This window comes from Plectropomus leopardus, chromosome 17, assembly GCF_026936395.1.
Source record: "Plectropomus leopardus strain MGB_pleo_1.0 chromosome 17, ASM2693639v1, whole genome shotgun sequence".
Classification (NCBI taxonomy): domain Eukaryota; kingdom Metazoa; phylum Chordata; class Actinopteri; order Perciformes; family Serranidae; genus Plectropomus; species Plectropomus leopardus.
The window spans coordinates 18828997-18845068 of record NC_142192.1 but is presented as its reverse complement, the minus strand read 5'-3'; the positions used below and the strand labels follow the sequence as shown (position 1 = coordinate 18845068).

General features: G+C 38.7%; 2 protein-coding genes across 2 annotated transcripts; one reads left to right on the top strand and one right to left on the bottom strand.

Annotated features, from left to right (window-relative positions):
* Nucleotides 1–627: 627 nt before the first annotated feature.
* On the top strand, nucleotides 628–5315 carry pex11b (peroxisomal biogenesis factor 11 beta). Its single transcript, XM_042506552.2, has 4 exons — nucleotides 628–933; nucleotides 1871–1986; nucleotides 2068–2269; nucleotides 2961–5315. Exons 1-4 carry the CDS (start codon nucleotides 878–880, stop codon nucleotides 3364–3366), a joined length of 780 nt encoding a protein of 259 aa, XP_042362486.1. The 5' UTR covers nucleotides 628–877; the 3' UTR covers nucleotides 3367–5315.
* Nucleotides 5316–5976: 661 nt separating this feature from the next.
* On the bottom strand, nucleotides 5977–15656 carry ilf2 (interleukin enhancer binding factor 2). Its single transcript, XM_042506551.2, has 15 exons — nucleotides 15505–15656; nucleotides 13982–14041; nucleotides 13096–13138; nucleotides 12032–12136; nucleotides 11826–11903; nucleotides 11469–11571; nucleotides 10884–10949; nucleotides 10673–10789; nucleotides 9321–9399; nucleotides 9108–9195; nucleotides 8872–8933; nucleotides 8664–8778; nucleotides 7651–7741; nucleotides 6572–6738; nucleotides 5977–6198 (listed from the first exon to the last, which is right to left on the bottom strand). The coding sequence occupies exons 1-14, from the start codon at nucleotides 15507–15509 to the stop codon at nucleotides 6587–6589; spliced, it is 1164 nt and encodes a 387-aa protein (XP_042362485.1). The 5' UTR covers nucleotides 15510–15656; the 3' UTR covers nucleotides 5977–6198; nucleotides 6572–6586.
* Between the last annotated feature and the right edge of the window lie 416 nt (nucleotides 15657–16072).

Here is a 16072-nt window from a genome sequence, read left to right as displayed (position 1 = left end):
CTGCCTAATTATATCCAAAAGTTAATTCAAATGAAGGAAAGTCCACACGATTTGAGAGGAATTTGTATGTTCAAGAAACAGTTATTGAGGACTTATCCAAAATAAGGGTCAACAGATTCTCAGCCTGGATGATAATTGGGGCTGATATTTAGCATTTTGCAAATTTTCTGTATGGTAATTTTAATGATTGAATATCGATTACAAATATTGGCTATCTGTCTCGTTAACTACTAATAATACATTTTATGAATTTAAACCTGTTTTTTAAAAACAACATATCAAAGGGATACGAGCTTGAAGATCAGACAGGCAAGGTTGCTTTTGATATATATATATATATATATATATATATATATATATATATATATATATATATATATATATATATATATATATATATATATACACACACACACTAGTAAAAATTAAATTGGTTCAACAACATTTTCCATAATATTTTATATTTTTTTCATAATTATGAACATTTTTTTCATATTTTTTTTTATAGGAATTTTAAATTGCCTCAAGAAACTTTTAGCAGAGACACAAGTTTCCCTTTGACGCCAAGCCTCTGGTCCAGTCCAGCAGGTGGCGGTGTTGCACCTAAAACCAGTTTGAAGTTTTCGACTGCCTGTAAATACGACGAAGAAGAAGAAGAGGTTGCAGGGATTGGATCCATATCCGTGTGCGAGGTTAGCGAGACTGTAAATACTTAAGTCTGTCATTACAGCTTTCCTTTAAATACTGTTTTTGACAATACTTGCAACATCTAGCTGCTAACTCGCAGCTCAGCAGTCGCTGGTATAAACAGGTAGCAGGTGGACAGCTAAGTGGTGTAGCAGCAGCCGTTACAGGCCAGAGACAAGAAGAAACCAGTATGGACTCCTGGGTCCGGTTTAACGCCCAGAGCCAAGCCAAGGAGAGAGTTATAAGGTAATGTTTATTATAAATAACGATAAGGTTTGAAATCTCACTGTAGGTCAGCAGCAAATGTTTGTGTCAATTTTAAGTTGTCAACAGTCGCTAGTTGGCTAACGTCTCTGCTAACAAACTGGTCAGTTTGATGGTTTAAGCGTTAATTTCTACTTTACAGGTTAACATTTGAAACTGAGTCGCTCTGAGTTTGTTTACATTTTGGATTTTGTAATTAAAGTCTGTCATCAGTCTGTTAAGTCCACTATGGCTCACAGTTAAGTTAAGACTGACATTCAGCTAACTTTAGGGGACTGATCTGAATGTCAAGAAGTGTGGAGACAATCTGCGAGTTCTCCATGTTGTTTTGACGCTGTTGGTGCATCTGGATCTTTAACTGTAGCTCAACTAAAACATCCAGAGGGGGGAGTTTGCCCCTGAGGGGTATTTCATAAAGCAAGATCGCCTGTTAGACGGGTTTGTTATCAGGGCCCAGTTGCTCAATGAATTTAATCTGGTTTTCTATCCTTGATCAGCTAATCCACTTTACTTTTGTGCCTGTTTTCAAATCAACATTGGGTTTGGATCACTCTGATCTAGATACAAATTTGTAGTTAACTACCTGCGTAAAGAACTAGTACTTTAAAGGCACAGTTTACCCCCAAAATTTAAAAAAATAAAATAAAATTTCCCTACCTGTAGTGCTATGTGTTGGTCAAAATTGTTTGTTGTGAGCTGCTGAATGTTGAAGATTGATGTCTGCCATCTCTCCAGTATAGTTTCATTATATTTTGGAGAAGGCAGACATCTCTATGACTGATATGTCCAATACTCAGCAATTCACAACAAAATCTAGATTGATAAAAACACTTCAGGAAAAAATACATATTTTTGATTTTGGGGTCAACCAAAACGTTACCCAAACAAGCTGATGAGCGTGTGTGTTGTACACTTACAGGGCTGCTCAGTATGCCTGCACCCTGCTGGGCTACACTCTGCAGAAAGGTGGGGCGGCGGCTGAACTTCGCAGAACCGTCAGTCAGCTGGAAGCACACATGAGCCTAACAAGAAAGTGTGAGTGAAGCAGGCTTTCGAGCTTTTCTCCAAGCATCAAAGCTGAGGGGATTGTGGTTGACGTGTGTTTGTGTCCCACAGTGCTGCGTCTGGGCAACTCAGTGGAAGCGCTGGAGTCTGCCAAGAGAGCCATACACCTTTCTGACAGCGTGCTGAGGCTCTGCCTGACCATCAGCCACCTCAACAGAGCCATGTACTTCGCTTGTGACAATGTCCTGTGGGCTGGAAAAACAGGCCTCATCTCCAAACTGGACCAGCAAAAATGGAGTCAGAGATCTTTCAGGCAAGTTTCCTTCTTTCGTTGTTTTAGTGACACATGCATCTGAAGCACTTTTACAAGTAACATTATTATACTCTGTGAAGTTAACAAACAGAGGTTGATGTGACACCTTTTAAATGGAATTACACAACAACATAAGTTTGATAGCATCATCCGCATGAGATCGCACATGCCAAAAATATTGAACTTAGGGCAACCAATTCTGTTGCCGTATTGCTTAGAACTTATTTATCCCAAAAAAGTGCCAGTAGAGGATCCCCACACCCCACGCCAGAGGTCTTAGCTAAGCCCCAAATGTCCTACAATTAGAGTCATGTCCTAAAATCCTAGAAATATCTTGAAGTCCTAGAAATGTCCTACAATCAGAGATGTTGTAAAATCCAAGAAATTTCCTAAAATCTGAAAAATATACTGAAGTCCTAGAAATGTTCTAAAATCCTACAAACGTCATACAAATGTCCTCAAATCAAATTTGTCATAAAATCCAAGAAACGCAGAAAATCACAGAAATGTCCTACAATCAGAGATTTTGTAACATCAGAGACAGAGAGTCCTAAACCGTCCTAAAATCTTTGAAACATGTATGGTGCTGCTGCAACTTGCCCTTGGTCTCCTGTAATTTTAAGCAAAGCAAGTTGAGTATCCCTGCTGTAGAGCCTCAAAGCATCATTAACTGTGTGGTTAAAATCTGCAGGTACTACCTCTTTGCTCTGATCCTCAACCTGACTCGAGATGTCTACGAGCTCCGCCTCCTCATTGAGTGTGAGGAGCGTCAAAGAGCCGCCAAATCCCCACCCTCACCCAGCCCCAACACCACGCTGCCCGCTGACCACCTGTCCTCCCCCTCCACGCCTGGAGCTGTCACTTTGCCCGTCATGCTAGCGCCGCTTCGCAGACAGTTCCACCTGCTGGTGACGGTGCTGTACAGCAACCCGCCGCTGCTGCTGGACCTGATGAAGAACAGTTGTGACATCTTCATACCACTAGACCGGCTGGGGATTTACCCCACAGGGTCAGGCTTCGTCGGGGCCTGTGGCCTGGCCTCCTCCGTCCTCTCCATCCTCACTATGGTCCACCCCTGGCTCAAGCTCAAGCCATGACCCCCGGCTCAGAGTGGAGGGGTCCATCTGAGGGGCCACAAGGAGGACTGACATGTGAAACTAACACACAGATCATTCTGTGATCACGTTTTGGAGTAGTGGCAGGGACTCGTAATTCATCAAATATCCGCTAACAGGTCGCATCCATGAGGAGTTTGTTTGACTCTGCACCATGTAGTGATTAACTGCTCTCAGCTGATTACTGACCTGCATGTTTGAACTGATCAAAGTTACAGCTTCATGCTTGAGATGCACAGAGCCCACAATTTCTATAGCTAGCCCTCATTCATGATTTAATTCTACATATCATAATTCTGTACCATCAGCATACCCAGTCCTGACATCTAATACTTCTCTTAACAGAAAGACTGCTGAAAATACAAACTCACTCGATGACAGGCACAAGACTTGGTGGCTTAAAAGGTGAAAATAAACAACTTTAGATGGCTGAAAAATAAAAATGTACATGTTTTCACATAACGACGGCCGGTGTTGGGAGCAGGGTTCCTACTGTTAAGAGCAAGTGGGATTTAATACTTTTAAAATCTTTTTTTATTGCCACCTGGAATAAAATTTAAGACTAATTTTACATCAGCAGTACCAGATATTTACGGAAAAAAACATAAACCAACATCCTTTACTCATGGTCATGGAGAATATTATTTTTGAAATAAATCTTGAAACATAAAACATGACTTGTGGTGATGTTAATGCAAGAGACACTTGGTAAATTATTATTATTTATGTAAAGTTACCCACTATTTTGAGCTTTTGCAATGCAATGTCAGACAACAAACGCTTCATAAAAATCCTACCTCACATGTCCGAGCATGTTTAAGACTTCAAGATTGATTTAAGATATTTTAATGCCAATTAAGGCCTTATATTTAAACTCATGGATGTGATGCCTTAAGACTTTTTAAGGATGTGCAGGAACCCTTGCTGGGAGTATCTAGTTACATGTAACCATTTACAATAATTAAATTACAAAATAAATGTAACCAGTTACAGTAACTGAGAGATCATATAATTAAATTACAGTTACCAATCAAAATGTTGGTGAATACAAAGGGGTTCCACAGGAAAACAAATCTTTTCAGGAAAAAAAATTTGAATAAAACATTTATTCTGTTGCTTTACATCTTTTTGCAGAATAAGAATGCCTACTTTTGGAATATTTTTGGACAACGCAGGTCAGCAAAGCCATTGAGACAAATTCCAGCACAAAATGTATGCACGTATGTTTTAAGGTCTTTTCAGCTTTATTGCCCTGTTTAAAATATGTTAGAAAAATAATCAAATTGTAATCAAATGTAATAAGTTACACTACTTTGAGGTAATTAAAAGTTTCAGAATTTACATTTTAACAGGGTAACTAGTAATCTGTAAACTATTACATAAAAAAAACACTTCCCAACACTGCTTATCTCAAACACTTACTATTTGATTAACAGGAGTTGACGGAAAAGCACAAAAATTTGCACTTTTTTTGCAGCGTTAAAAAAAATAGTTGAAATTTTAGCCACGTTTTGATATAAACTTGATTAGAGTAAAACCAAGTGAGTTTGTTGTTTTTTTTCAACATTCTTCCTGAATTATCATTTTTTGGAGCTACTAATGCCCCTTTTCCACCAAATTCGTTCTGGTTCTTGAACTGGCTCTGTTTAGGATGATCCCACACCTCTCTCACCGTCTATTTTTCGACAGACTTCACAGCTAGCTCCCAGGTACAGCAGCTGAGTGACTTTGGCCATGTAATGGTCAGTAGCATCAAAGCGTTCTCTACAGCACAGTGAAGTGCAACCGCTAAGTGGACATGCGAGCAGGATTATCAGCCTGAGTGGATAAACTATTTAGAGATACACAGCGAGCTGGGACGGTTTAGGGATACAACGTGATAGTCAGGATGTGAATCTTTTTGACTTCTGTCAATAAATACTTTTACTGAATGTGTATTTCTGGTTATTAACATGCTTTATGCTTAGAATCCAAGAATTAGTAAATAATCTCATGGGACCACAACAACATGCAAGGTGTCAGTCACATAGTTGATGGGGGCAGCCAAAGACAGGTTTACTGGACAACAGCCATGGACAGAAGCGCTATGTTTTTGGGTCCTTCCCATTCTTGTGAACCCAATCTCAAGAACGCCTTGAGGGAATTTCTTCAGATTTTGCGTGAACGTCCACTCTGACCCAACAATAAACTGATTAGAATTTGGTGGTCAAAGGTCTCTATGACCATACGTCCGTCTCACGCTCCTGAATGGCATATCTCACGAAGGCCTTGAGGAAATTTCTGCAAATTTGGCACAAATGTCCACTTGGACTTGAGCATGAACTGATTAGAATTTGGTGGTAAATATTTATTAAAAATAATGATCTAATGCCATTTTTTAAAGTTCAGATAATGTGTCACTCGTTTCACTTTTCATCACTAAAATCTATGTTGTCATTTTGGAATCAGTCAAAACTACGTTTTTGTGTACTGAAATCCTTCAATTTTGATAATTATTACCGCTTGCGATAAAGAGCACGTGTGACTGGACTGTTTGGTCTACTTTCACCTTTGATTGGCTCTGACTTTGGCAAAAATAAGACTTAGACTGAATAAAATTAAAAAAGTTTAATTAAGGATGTTACTGTTACAACAATGACGTAAAAACCAAACAAAGGGAAAGTAAAAACATAATAAAAACTGAAAATAAATGATACCAGTCAGGGGACCAGTGGCTTTCGGGTGGGACATTTTTCCTGCTGGTGTTTCTGTCCAGGTAACATCCATAGTACACAACACAGCCGCTAAAAAGGACTTCCTCAATAGGCTTATCGACTGTGGAAAGAGAGCAGTGTGTCAGTGAACCTGTGACGGTCAGTTTACTCAAGCGTCTGTATTATAGTGGCAGATCTCAAAGCCTGCATCAGGGGAGAGTGGGAGGTGGTTTGTGTTTTTAAAGCGGAACTTTAAAAGAGAATTAAAAATGAATGAAATTTCCTCTATCTTAAAATAAAAAAGAGACACTGTCCACACAACTACACAACTCAAAACCATCATATTAAGTTATGTCACTTAAATAATATTTTTTATTACCAAAGTAACAGTGGCATGGTTATGTATGTTCAATTTTTGCGACAGTTTCTAGGAAATAATGTATAATATAATAGGACCTGTGTAAAATATCAGAATTGCTAAACCTCTGTTGTACCTGAACTCCTCCTCATCACTCCTGGGTCTCCATGCTCTCGTCCTCTCCGTCTCCTCCCTCGTCCAGAGCCTCATCTTCCTCCTCCTTCCTCTCTGGAGGTTTCTCATAGGCCTTCTCTGATGGAGTGACGATCACACCGTCCCATGTAGACATCTCTGTTGCCAGGTCTGCAACAAAAGACACACAACACTCTGATTAGTCCTATTTATTCATTTTGTGTATGCGAGCACCATTTGGAGAACCACAGCTCAATATATCAACATGCAAATGGATGTCCCGCACACAGCAATACACAGCTAGTTCGAATAGTGATTTTTTGCATTAGATTCGTTTGCCTTTTTGTTATCAAATCAACTTTTTATGATGTATACATGTAAGTTATACATGTAATTTAGGGTGCTGTTGACAGCAGTGAAAAGGTTTTTTGTTTAAATGTTGTAAATGTTAACAAATTTTGAATAAAGTGGAAAATTTTGCTAGATGTATCATTTCCAGAATTCACAGCATGATTTTTTCTTTTTTTTTCTTCAACACATTTTGACCTTTAGAATTTAAACAAAAAAGGTCAGCATTCGAATTCTGACTTTGAATTCGAGTGTCAAGTTATGACTGAAGCTTCAGATGATAAGCCCGAGTGTGCGTTGCATGCGTGTATGTATGTATACGCTTTCCAACCCCATGCTTTTAAGGTCGACTATGTTGGATTTATGAGCATCTAGTGGTAGAAATGGTGTATAATATTCATGACAACAAAAGTTTATAATCGCCTTAAACTAAGATCTGTTGTCTTTTCGTTACCTTACAATGAGCTGTTGATATTTACATACGGAGCAGGTATTCTTCCACAGAGTCCGCTGTGTTGTTCCTACAGTAGCCCAGAGCGGATGAATCTAACACTAACTCTAGCTGGGGCCACTCACATTTTCATTTTGGCCACTTTAGTTCTCCTACATGTTTGGCACATGGGGGAAGCTTCAGTCCTGCAAGTTCACTGCTAGATGCCACTAAATCCTACACACTGGACCTTTAAACAGGATACCCGTCTATACTTCTCATACTGAAGAATGACATGATCTTACAGCTGGCGTCTCCCTCGAGGCCGAGGATCTTCCTGTAGCCTCCATGAGAAAGAACCCTCACCAGTGTTTGAGCTGTGAAACACACCATGTCCTGCACAAAAAAAAACCTCAACATTAGCACACTGTCATCAGGTTCATGTAACACTTTGATTGATAAAATATTTATGGATGCCCTGATTGGATCTGAAGGATCAGTATCAGGCTGGATCAATGCATTTATTAATTGAAGGGCATCGGTTACTTTGAACGTGCGCCCTTCCAGATCCTTTGTTTATGTCCACCGTCACACAGGTGTCACATATGATTTGTGGTAGATAATCAGGTTTTGTTGTAATGCTGCTGCTCCAGTAAGTAGAAACAGAGTTTTTTTCATTTTCAACTCAGGCTGCTACACCACTTTAAGCGGAATAGTTTTACTGGTTTGCTGCAGTGCAATTGTGGCCGATTTTTATTAGCTGTGACTGGGAATGTCAGAGTTTCAGCTGTAACACTACTTTGAAGTATAATTATGATTATGTTACTCATTTATAGTGTTCTGTACTTATGACAATTCTACAATAAGTTTACTTAAAAAAAAGAAATGCTGTATATGTGGAATTGTGATAGAGCCATATAAGAATATTTTCAGTTTGTTTACTTTTTTTGAAAAAAATCAAAAATAAATAAAAACCTTGAGGAACCATTCGAATGCACTTCTTTTCTTGTATTGCACTGCAGAGCTATTTGACTGTCAAGCACATACTCTGTATTGATTTTAATAACTTAAAAGTGCTTGAAGTGTGCAGCTGTTATCCAGGTAAATACAAGAATCAGACTGGGACTAAGTATAAGCAGATACTCAATATGAAATGACTCGGATCAGGGGCTAAAAAAACTTGATCAGGTCAGACTTGTAACACCTCAAACCTTATTTAAAAACACAAATTGTTTTTTGGGGGTGCCCCAACTCCATCAAAAGAGCAGCGATAAGGAGTACAACTTTTATAGAAAAACATCATACAGTGTGGACCTACCTGCTGTTCCAGAGTCATGACTGTGTGCACCCTGAAGTTTCCACTCTCACAGGGGTCAGTGATCCCCACAGAGCCGGGCAGGAAGAGACCAGCAGCCAGCATCTGAAGGCAGCGCCTTAAAACACACAAGGCCAACGCAAATCTCACAATAACGTCCCACCAAAAGTGACCGTATCCAAAGAATAAAATGAGGTGATTGGTAACCGACCTGTAGGCCATGTTGAGGGACAGGGGCTGCCTGGACGGGTTGTTCATCACCGCAGAGTGGCCCTGAAACACAACGGACACCAGCGTCAACACTACCACCTAATATCAACTACAACACCTAGCGCAGTGTGCCATCCGAGGCCTGAGTTGTAGATGCAGGCACATTTTGTTTGTTAATCTGGCCGTGTTTCTGGGTCACATGTCAGGACTTGTGAAGCAGCTGACTTGTGGTCTTACCAGCAGGTCCAGGATCCAGGGAGTGAGGGGTTCAAAGCCAGGGAAGCGCAGCCTCAGGTCCTTCAGCAGGCGAATCAACACTTTCACCCTTGAGATTATAAACATCAAATAATCCAATAAATTTATGAGCGTGCCTATGCATGAAGGAGCTGTGGTGATAGATAACAGCATTAATGGGTTAATGGCTTAATGGGTGTTAAAAGAGACTCTTACGTTGACTGAGAGGCATTCTCCTCAAACCAGCGGGCGTGGCGGATGGCGGCAAGCGCACTCTGCAGCACCTTGATGTCCACTGAAGAAACAAAGAAACACAAGTTAACCCAAACATCCCCATCTAGATTTAAAGGGCCCTTGTGGCTCATAATGAACACCATAAAAGGAGTATTTCACAAATATAAAGAGAGTCCTCAAATAAAACAGGGCCAGCTCTGTAGTAGAAAGATGCAAATACTCTTCCGTGTGTATACAATGACACTCTGTGATGGCCTGTTACAGTTAAACAGTAAGCTAAAACATGTTTCTGAAAAGATTTCAGGCATGAAATAGGCAACTAAGTGACAGAATCTTAGTTGATATTTGATCACGTGCTTTTTCTGTTTTCACAGAAGGCAGCTTGATCAGCTGTATACGTTTTTTTCCGTTTCTTTATAAAATTCAAGTTGTGCTGCAAAAAGACTGAAGTCTCCTTGACCTTGTAATTTTTGACATTTTGCTTACAGTCTTACAAAACCTTTTAGTTTTTTATTTAAAAACTCCCCACACTTTAATTATTCACAATTACACGTGGTGACAAGGACAGATCATGTTAAAAAAAACAAACAAGCCTCAACAGTTATTAATTAGGCTTGTGGTGCCCCCTTGAGGCCAAATGTCCCAGTATTTTGCCCTCAAAGCAAACATGTTTCATGAGAATTTATGTAAAAATATGCAAAATTCCCACAAGTTTGAATGTAAATTGTAGCAACATAGCACGGCATATCCTATCTGAAAAAAAGACGAACTTTTGTGCGGCTGGCACTGACTTTTTAAGAGAGTTTGGTGAGGCTTAGGTTAAATTTTGTAGGCTGAAGACACTTAAAGTTTTGTAGGGAAACTGAGTGCATGAAAATAGCCATAGTCAAAGAGAGGAGAACATAAATCCAAGAAAAGTGTTTTGTTTGTATCGCATAGGGTTCATATGTTACTGACCAACATGTAAAAGTGCTACTGTGAGTTCTGTTATTTTTGGTATTTGTGACTTGTTTACTTTTGGGACAGAAAAAAAGCTATTTCAAGAGCGTTACAGCACCTTTAGTACTTAAAACCAAAACGTGACTAAATGAAACCTCCAGCACTGATGGGCTCTACTGTTCACACAAGGAAACCAAGTTTGTTTCCCATTTAAATAGAACATAATGGTCTAAAATTTGAGTCTAATCTTTTGGCATTTTTATGACAGACAGCAGAGAGATGACTGTAAACAATTTCCCTGACTAGACTGGAGATGTGGCGACGTTAACCGAGCTATAAGCTTAAATGCTGTGTGTATGTTTGTGTGTGTTGTAGACATGTGGACAAGCACATACAGTGCAGCTCAGGGTCCAGCTTGCGCAGGTTGGGAGGGACGGTGGTGATGAGGATCTTGACTGTGGCATCAGCTGAACTGATCTCAAAGCCCGTCTCATTGGTCAGCATGGACAGCACTGAAATCAGCAGACACACAAAATGAGATTAGCAATGTGACATTACCAGATAACTGTTGGCCACTTCAGGGATCAATGATTCACTCTGAGTTACCTTCAGTAGGGTCCTGTGTGCGAAGGGTCTCCACTACTTTGTTACCGAGAGCAGCGACAGCCTCCACTGTGAAAGACAAAAAAAACATCTTTTAGCACTACAGACACTAAAACACCATGGGCTCTGAATAAAGATCTTTTTTTCTTTTGAATGACTGATCCACTGAGGCCTTTAATATAATAAACATACAATTTAACAAGGAAGGGTGCTGCCATTCACATCGTCCAACTCGAGACGGTTTAGTTGGAAAATGAATACTGTATTACCTTGATTCTTTTTTAAAGACAAATCAAAATGTGCACTGTCATATACCCAAAGCTAAACATGAAATTTCCACTTATATTTTCATTTTGTTTAACCTTTTGAGACCTGAGCAAAATGGTTTGATGTCTTTCGAAAACATAGGTAAAAGGCAATGAGAACATAAGAAGAAATTACCAAAAAAATTAGCAACCCCCCCACCCCAACAAATTACAAGAAACTAAATTACTAAATAAGCAGCAGCTTTCTTTCACACTTTCGATTTTTCTAATGATAGCCTATTCCATTTTAAGCCGATGGCATCACTTTCTACACATCACTCACATGTAGGGAGGATCTTGAGGATTACAACCAGGTCGGCCACATTGTGTCCCGTCGTCATGGTGCCCTTCTTATAAGAGCCCACCTGACGCACCTCTTCAATTTGCTGTGAGGAGACGGATACACCATGATTGACAGGATATGTATTAGCATTATTAACGCTTTGAAAATTGAGCATATTGGCTTGATTTCTGCCAAAAACAACAACACAACATTGTTCACACTGGCAAAGTGTTAATAACGGAGCCTGTGATTTTCTATCAGGACATTTCAATTCATAACAATCTTTATAAACTGAACACCAGTGGTCACAGAGTCACTGAGGATGTTAAATGGCGCAGTGAAAGAAAAACGACTCACCACTTCAAAGTTGCCCGGTGCAACAATCAGGTTGTCGATGACGTTGTTGATTTTTGTGACCAGGGACAAGATGGAGGACTAAACACAGAAGGGAAAAAATAAACATTGCTTCTGACAATGAACGTAAGCAACACGCTGCAGGAACAAACCACAACAGAATTTGGTGAGGCTGATTGTTATCTAGTCGGCGTAGGTTTGCGACCGACCTGCTCTGCGGGTGTGGGGCTCAGGTCTTGGTTTCTCTTCAGCAGACACTCACTGAAAGCCGTCTCGTCGGGTGCGGGCTTCACTCTGGGGAAGGCCATCTCACACTTGTGATAAAAAAACAGCCAACTTCAGTACTCTGAACTGTGTCACTACTACATTAGTTAAATTAGGAGACGCTTCCAGAGCTGGCCGATATGAAGAAAATCATATATCATGATATTTTTGACCAAAGACCCCGATACCGATACTATGACAATACTGTAGGACTGAGTATTGGTTAGGGTTCCTGAAGCCTAAGGCAAAGAAGATTTAAGAATTTTTAACTTTTTTTTAATGCCAGTCAGAGTTAAGTTTATGATCAATCCTCTAATGATAATGCTGACAAAACATGATTTTTTTTGGTCCTTTGAAATAGTTAATTATCTTCGTCAAATGTTGAAATAAAAAAACAGCCTTTTGTTTTTTTTTTTTTTAAGAGTGTCCGGGCCACTCTGCAAACATGTTCACCCTTTATTCTTTGCTAACTTAAAAATTTGGAGGATTAACAGCTTAATTATCCACAGAGGTGTCTTTCTCTTCAAAACAAACAGATGCATTTAAACTCAAGCAAAAATCACTGAATACAGCAGATTCACACAAAAAGAAAAAAGTGTTTTTCTAATACTGTTGTGGAGGCGCTGCAAAATACGGTGGCCGACACAAAAACACAAATGCCCCTGTCCAGAGCCGGCGTTTGGTTTGTCCATTTTGGGCTACTGTAGAAACATGGCAGTGTAATGTGGCAATCTCAGCAGACAGGGATCCATTCCCTATGCAGATATAAATGGCTCAATCTAAGGTAATTAAAACACAACAATTCATATTTTCAGGTGATTATACACTAAAATAAGGAGAGCCCTTCTGACTACACCCGACCACATCTGGTGATTTCGGCTGCAGTCAGCTGTGAAACCGACTGAGCAATGCTTTCCATCCTGCTGTTAAATTATTCTTTAAATGCAGTTTATGTGTTGACACTCATGTTAAAATGTACCAAAGGTAGTTTTTTCCTTTTTTTACTCACCACATAAAAATCAAATGGGATGTGTGGGACAAATGGACGGTACCTAGACAGGAAAGTGGAAAAGATAAACAGTTTTAAAATTTTGTAATCCGGACTTCCAGCAGTGGCTACAAAAATTATATCTGATGTAAGCTATTTGAGGCATCGAGTACAGTTGGATGAATGATATTATACCACAATGAAATAGTGGTGGGTGTAATGGACAAATGTTAGTGTCATTATTGTCACAACAACATTTCAATATAATTAAGGGTTTAACACAATTGTGTTTGATTTCGGAAACAGCTCGAAAAGGTTTAATACACTCACAATATGTTAAAAAAGTCTAACTGGAAAAAAAAAAAAACATGATGTAGAGAACTTTTGTTGCATCCTGCATTTTACACATTGCTTATAGTGTCTTTTATAGAGGTTTTAGATGGATTATTTTTGATCCTTACAGGAAATTGCTTTCTACAGCAGCTACATTCACACTCAAACACAACAACAGAAGACATCTAATCAAATAAAAAGCCCATCTACAAAAAATATGCACAAAAGCTAACAGAAATTACTAAAGGAAACTAAGCACTTAGTTAAATGGTTTAATGGTATCTTTGGGCCAAATTTCTATACTTTACCTCAAACATTTTTTTATTCTTTTTTTATGATCATTTTAACCCAGCCCGTGTTAAACCGTCTGCTATCAATGACTGATTTAAACTCAGTCTAGGACATACATAGCTTTGGATGTTTTCAGAGAGTTGCCAAAAATCAGAATACTGTGTCATTGTAGGGAAACATGATGATGTTAAATTCACCTAGAATGCAGTTAAGCTGTTTCAATCATGATACCTTTAATATGTTAATGAATAAAAAAGAAAAGCAGCTCGGTGGCTGGACTCACCCCTGGACCAGACCTCCACGGGACCCAAAGCGGCCTCCCCGGCCCCTGCCGCGGTCCCCTCTGCACACAAACACAGCGACATGTCAGAACTGCTCACATATGCTCATGTAACGTTATGAGTAATGATGCTGTGCTACGGGACCATTTGTCCCAGTCCCAGTGCAAAAATGAATTCTGGGGCAATCCAACAGAACAAGAGTATAGTTTTTTTGACCATCAGAAAGCTAACAATTTCAGATCTTTGTTTCTAAAACATATGAATGTACAAATGAGGCATTTTTGTGACCACTGACTTTAAAATATAAGAACTGTTAAAGCTCTGCACATCTTTCATGACTCTGCACTACGCAATTATGTTGATGGGCCTCCTTATTATGTGATTCACTTTAATTTTCTGCTTTCTCGTCACGATGGCAAACAAATGTGAAATGCAAACAACTATTTGAGATGAAACCTAAAATCAAGTGCAGCTTTGTGGATTCATCATCTGTCTACTACAGAGATGACTTTTTTCCAATTTAGGATTTAACCTTTTGAAAGCTGAGAAAATAGTCTTGATGTTTTTAAAAAAAAACATAGGAAGAAGACAATGAGCAATGAAAGAAGAAATGACCTGAGAATAAGCAAGAAACTAGTAAAAAAAAAAAAAAAGCCCTAGAAAATTACCTTAAAATGAAAAAAAAAAAAAAACAGACAAGCAAGACTAGGAAAAAGTTCTTATCACCAAATCTGTAATACTGCAACATATTGTTAAATATGCAATTATGATAATTATAAATACAGTTTTTCAATAGCTTTGTTTTTCCTAAATATTTTTCATTTTTTCTCTTCTTTATTCTAAATGTAATAAATACCTTCTCCAGGTTTCAAATGGTTAAAGACAAATTAAATTCCCCCGTTTGAATATTATTAAAAAAAGTACTGATATCGGGGAAAACCAAGTTTGTTAGCTTTCAGATTATTAAAAAAAAAAAAAAAAAGAAAACATCCACGTCCAATATGGGTCAATTTTGAGGCCTCTGTCTCCTGAATGGTTGGTCATTGCGGTTAATAAAACCAGACTGTAACTCTCTTTCAAACTGGGAAAAATGTGCTCAAATAGAAAGAGGTGATGTTAAAAAAAAGACTGATTTTTGACTGAATGCTCAGGTTTACAGGATAACAATATCTCGCCAACGTAACGTCACGTCCCCATCATTCATTCATTATTACGTTAGCTACATGGCTAAGCGATTTATCTAACATAAACACACTGTCCGGTTATAATACAAAATCCTGCACAAATAAAAAAATGATTACATAAATACGCTTACATTGCCGACACAGAATACTAAAAAAAAAAGCTAATAAATTGGCTAAGCTACCTCTCTAGCATGCTAACGTTAGCTGGTAGCCGTCGTTCAAACAATGCACGCTGCAAGCTGCATGTCAGATTATTCCACCGAGCTACGGTCAATACACGGGCTGTTTAAGAGGGTAAAATTACACTGAGTTTGGCGATAAATGTATTGAAATATAATCACCTCATTGCGTACGACGTTTTGATAATTTAATGCAAAAATCCAAGGAGAATTGTGGAGCCCGGCTCCCCGTGAAACTGCGGCTGCCGATTTCTGCTTCCGCCTCCTCCTCTTCTTCGGGCCTGCTGGCAGTTTTTGCACCTTTAGCATTACTGCCACCCCCTGGAGCAAGTTAACTCCTACAAGTTTTAGTTGGATCTCCAATTTTATATATAATTTCATAATGGTTTGTTACGACGGAGGATTAGTACGACGGAGGATTAGGGTCACATTAAGGAAAAAAAAAATTAATTATTTACGAGATTAAAGTCATTAGTTACGAGAAAAAACTCATTATTAACGAGAAAAAAGTCATTATTAATGAGAAAAAAGTCATTATTTACGAGATTAAACTCATTATTAACGAGAAAAAAGTCATTATTAATGAGAAAAAAGTCATTATTTACGAGATTAAACTCATTATTAACGAGAAAAAAGTCATTATTAATGAGAAAAAAGTCATTATTTACGAGATTAAACTCATTATTAACGAGAAAAAACTCATTATTAACGAGAAAAAAAGTCATTATTA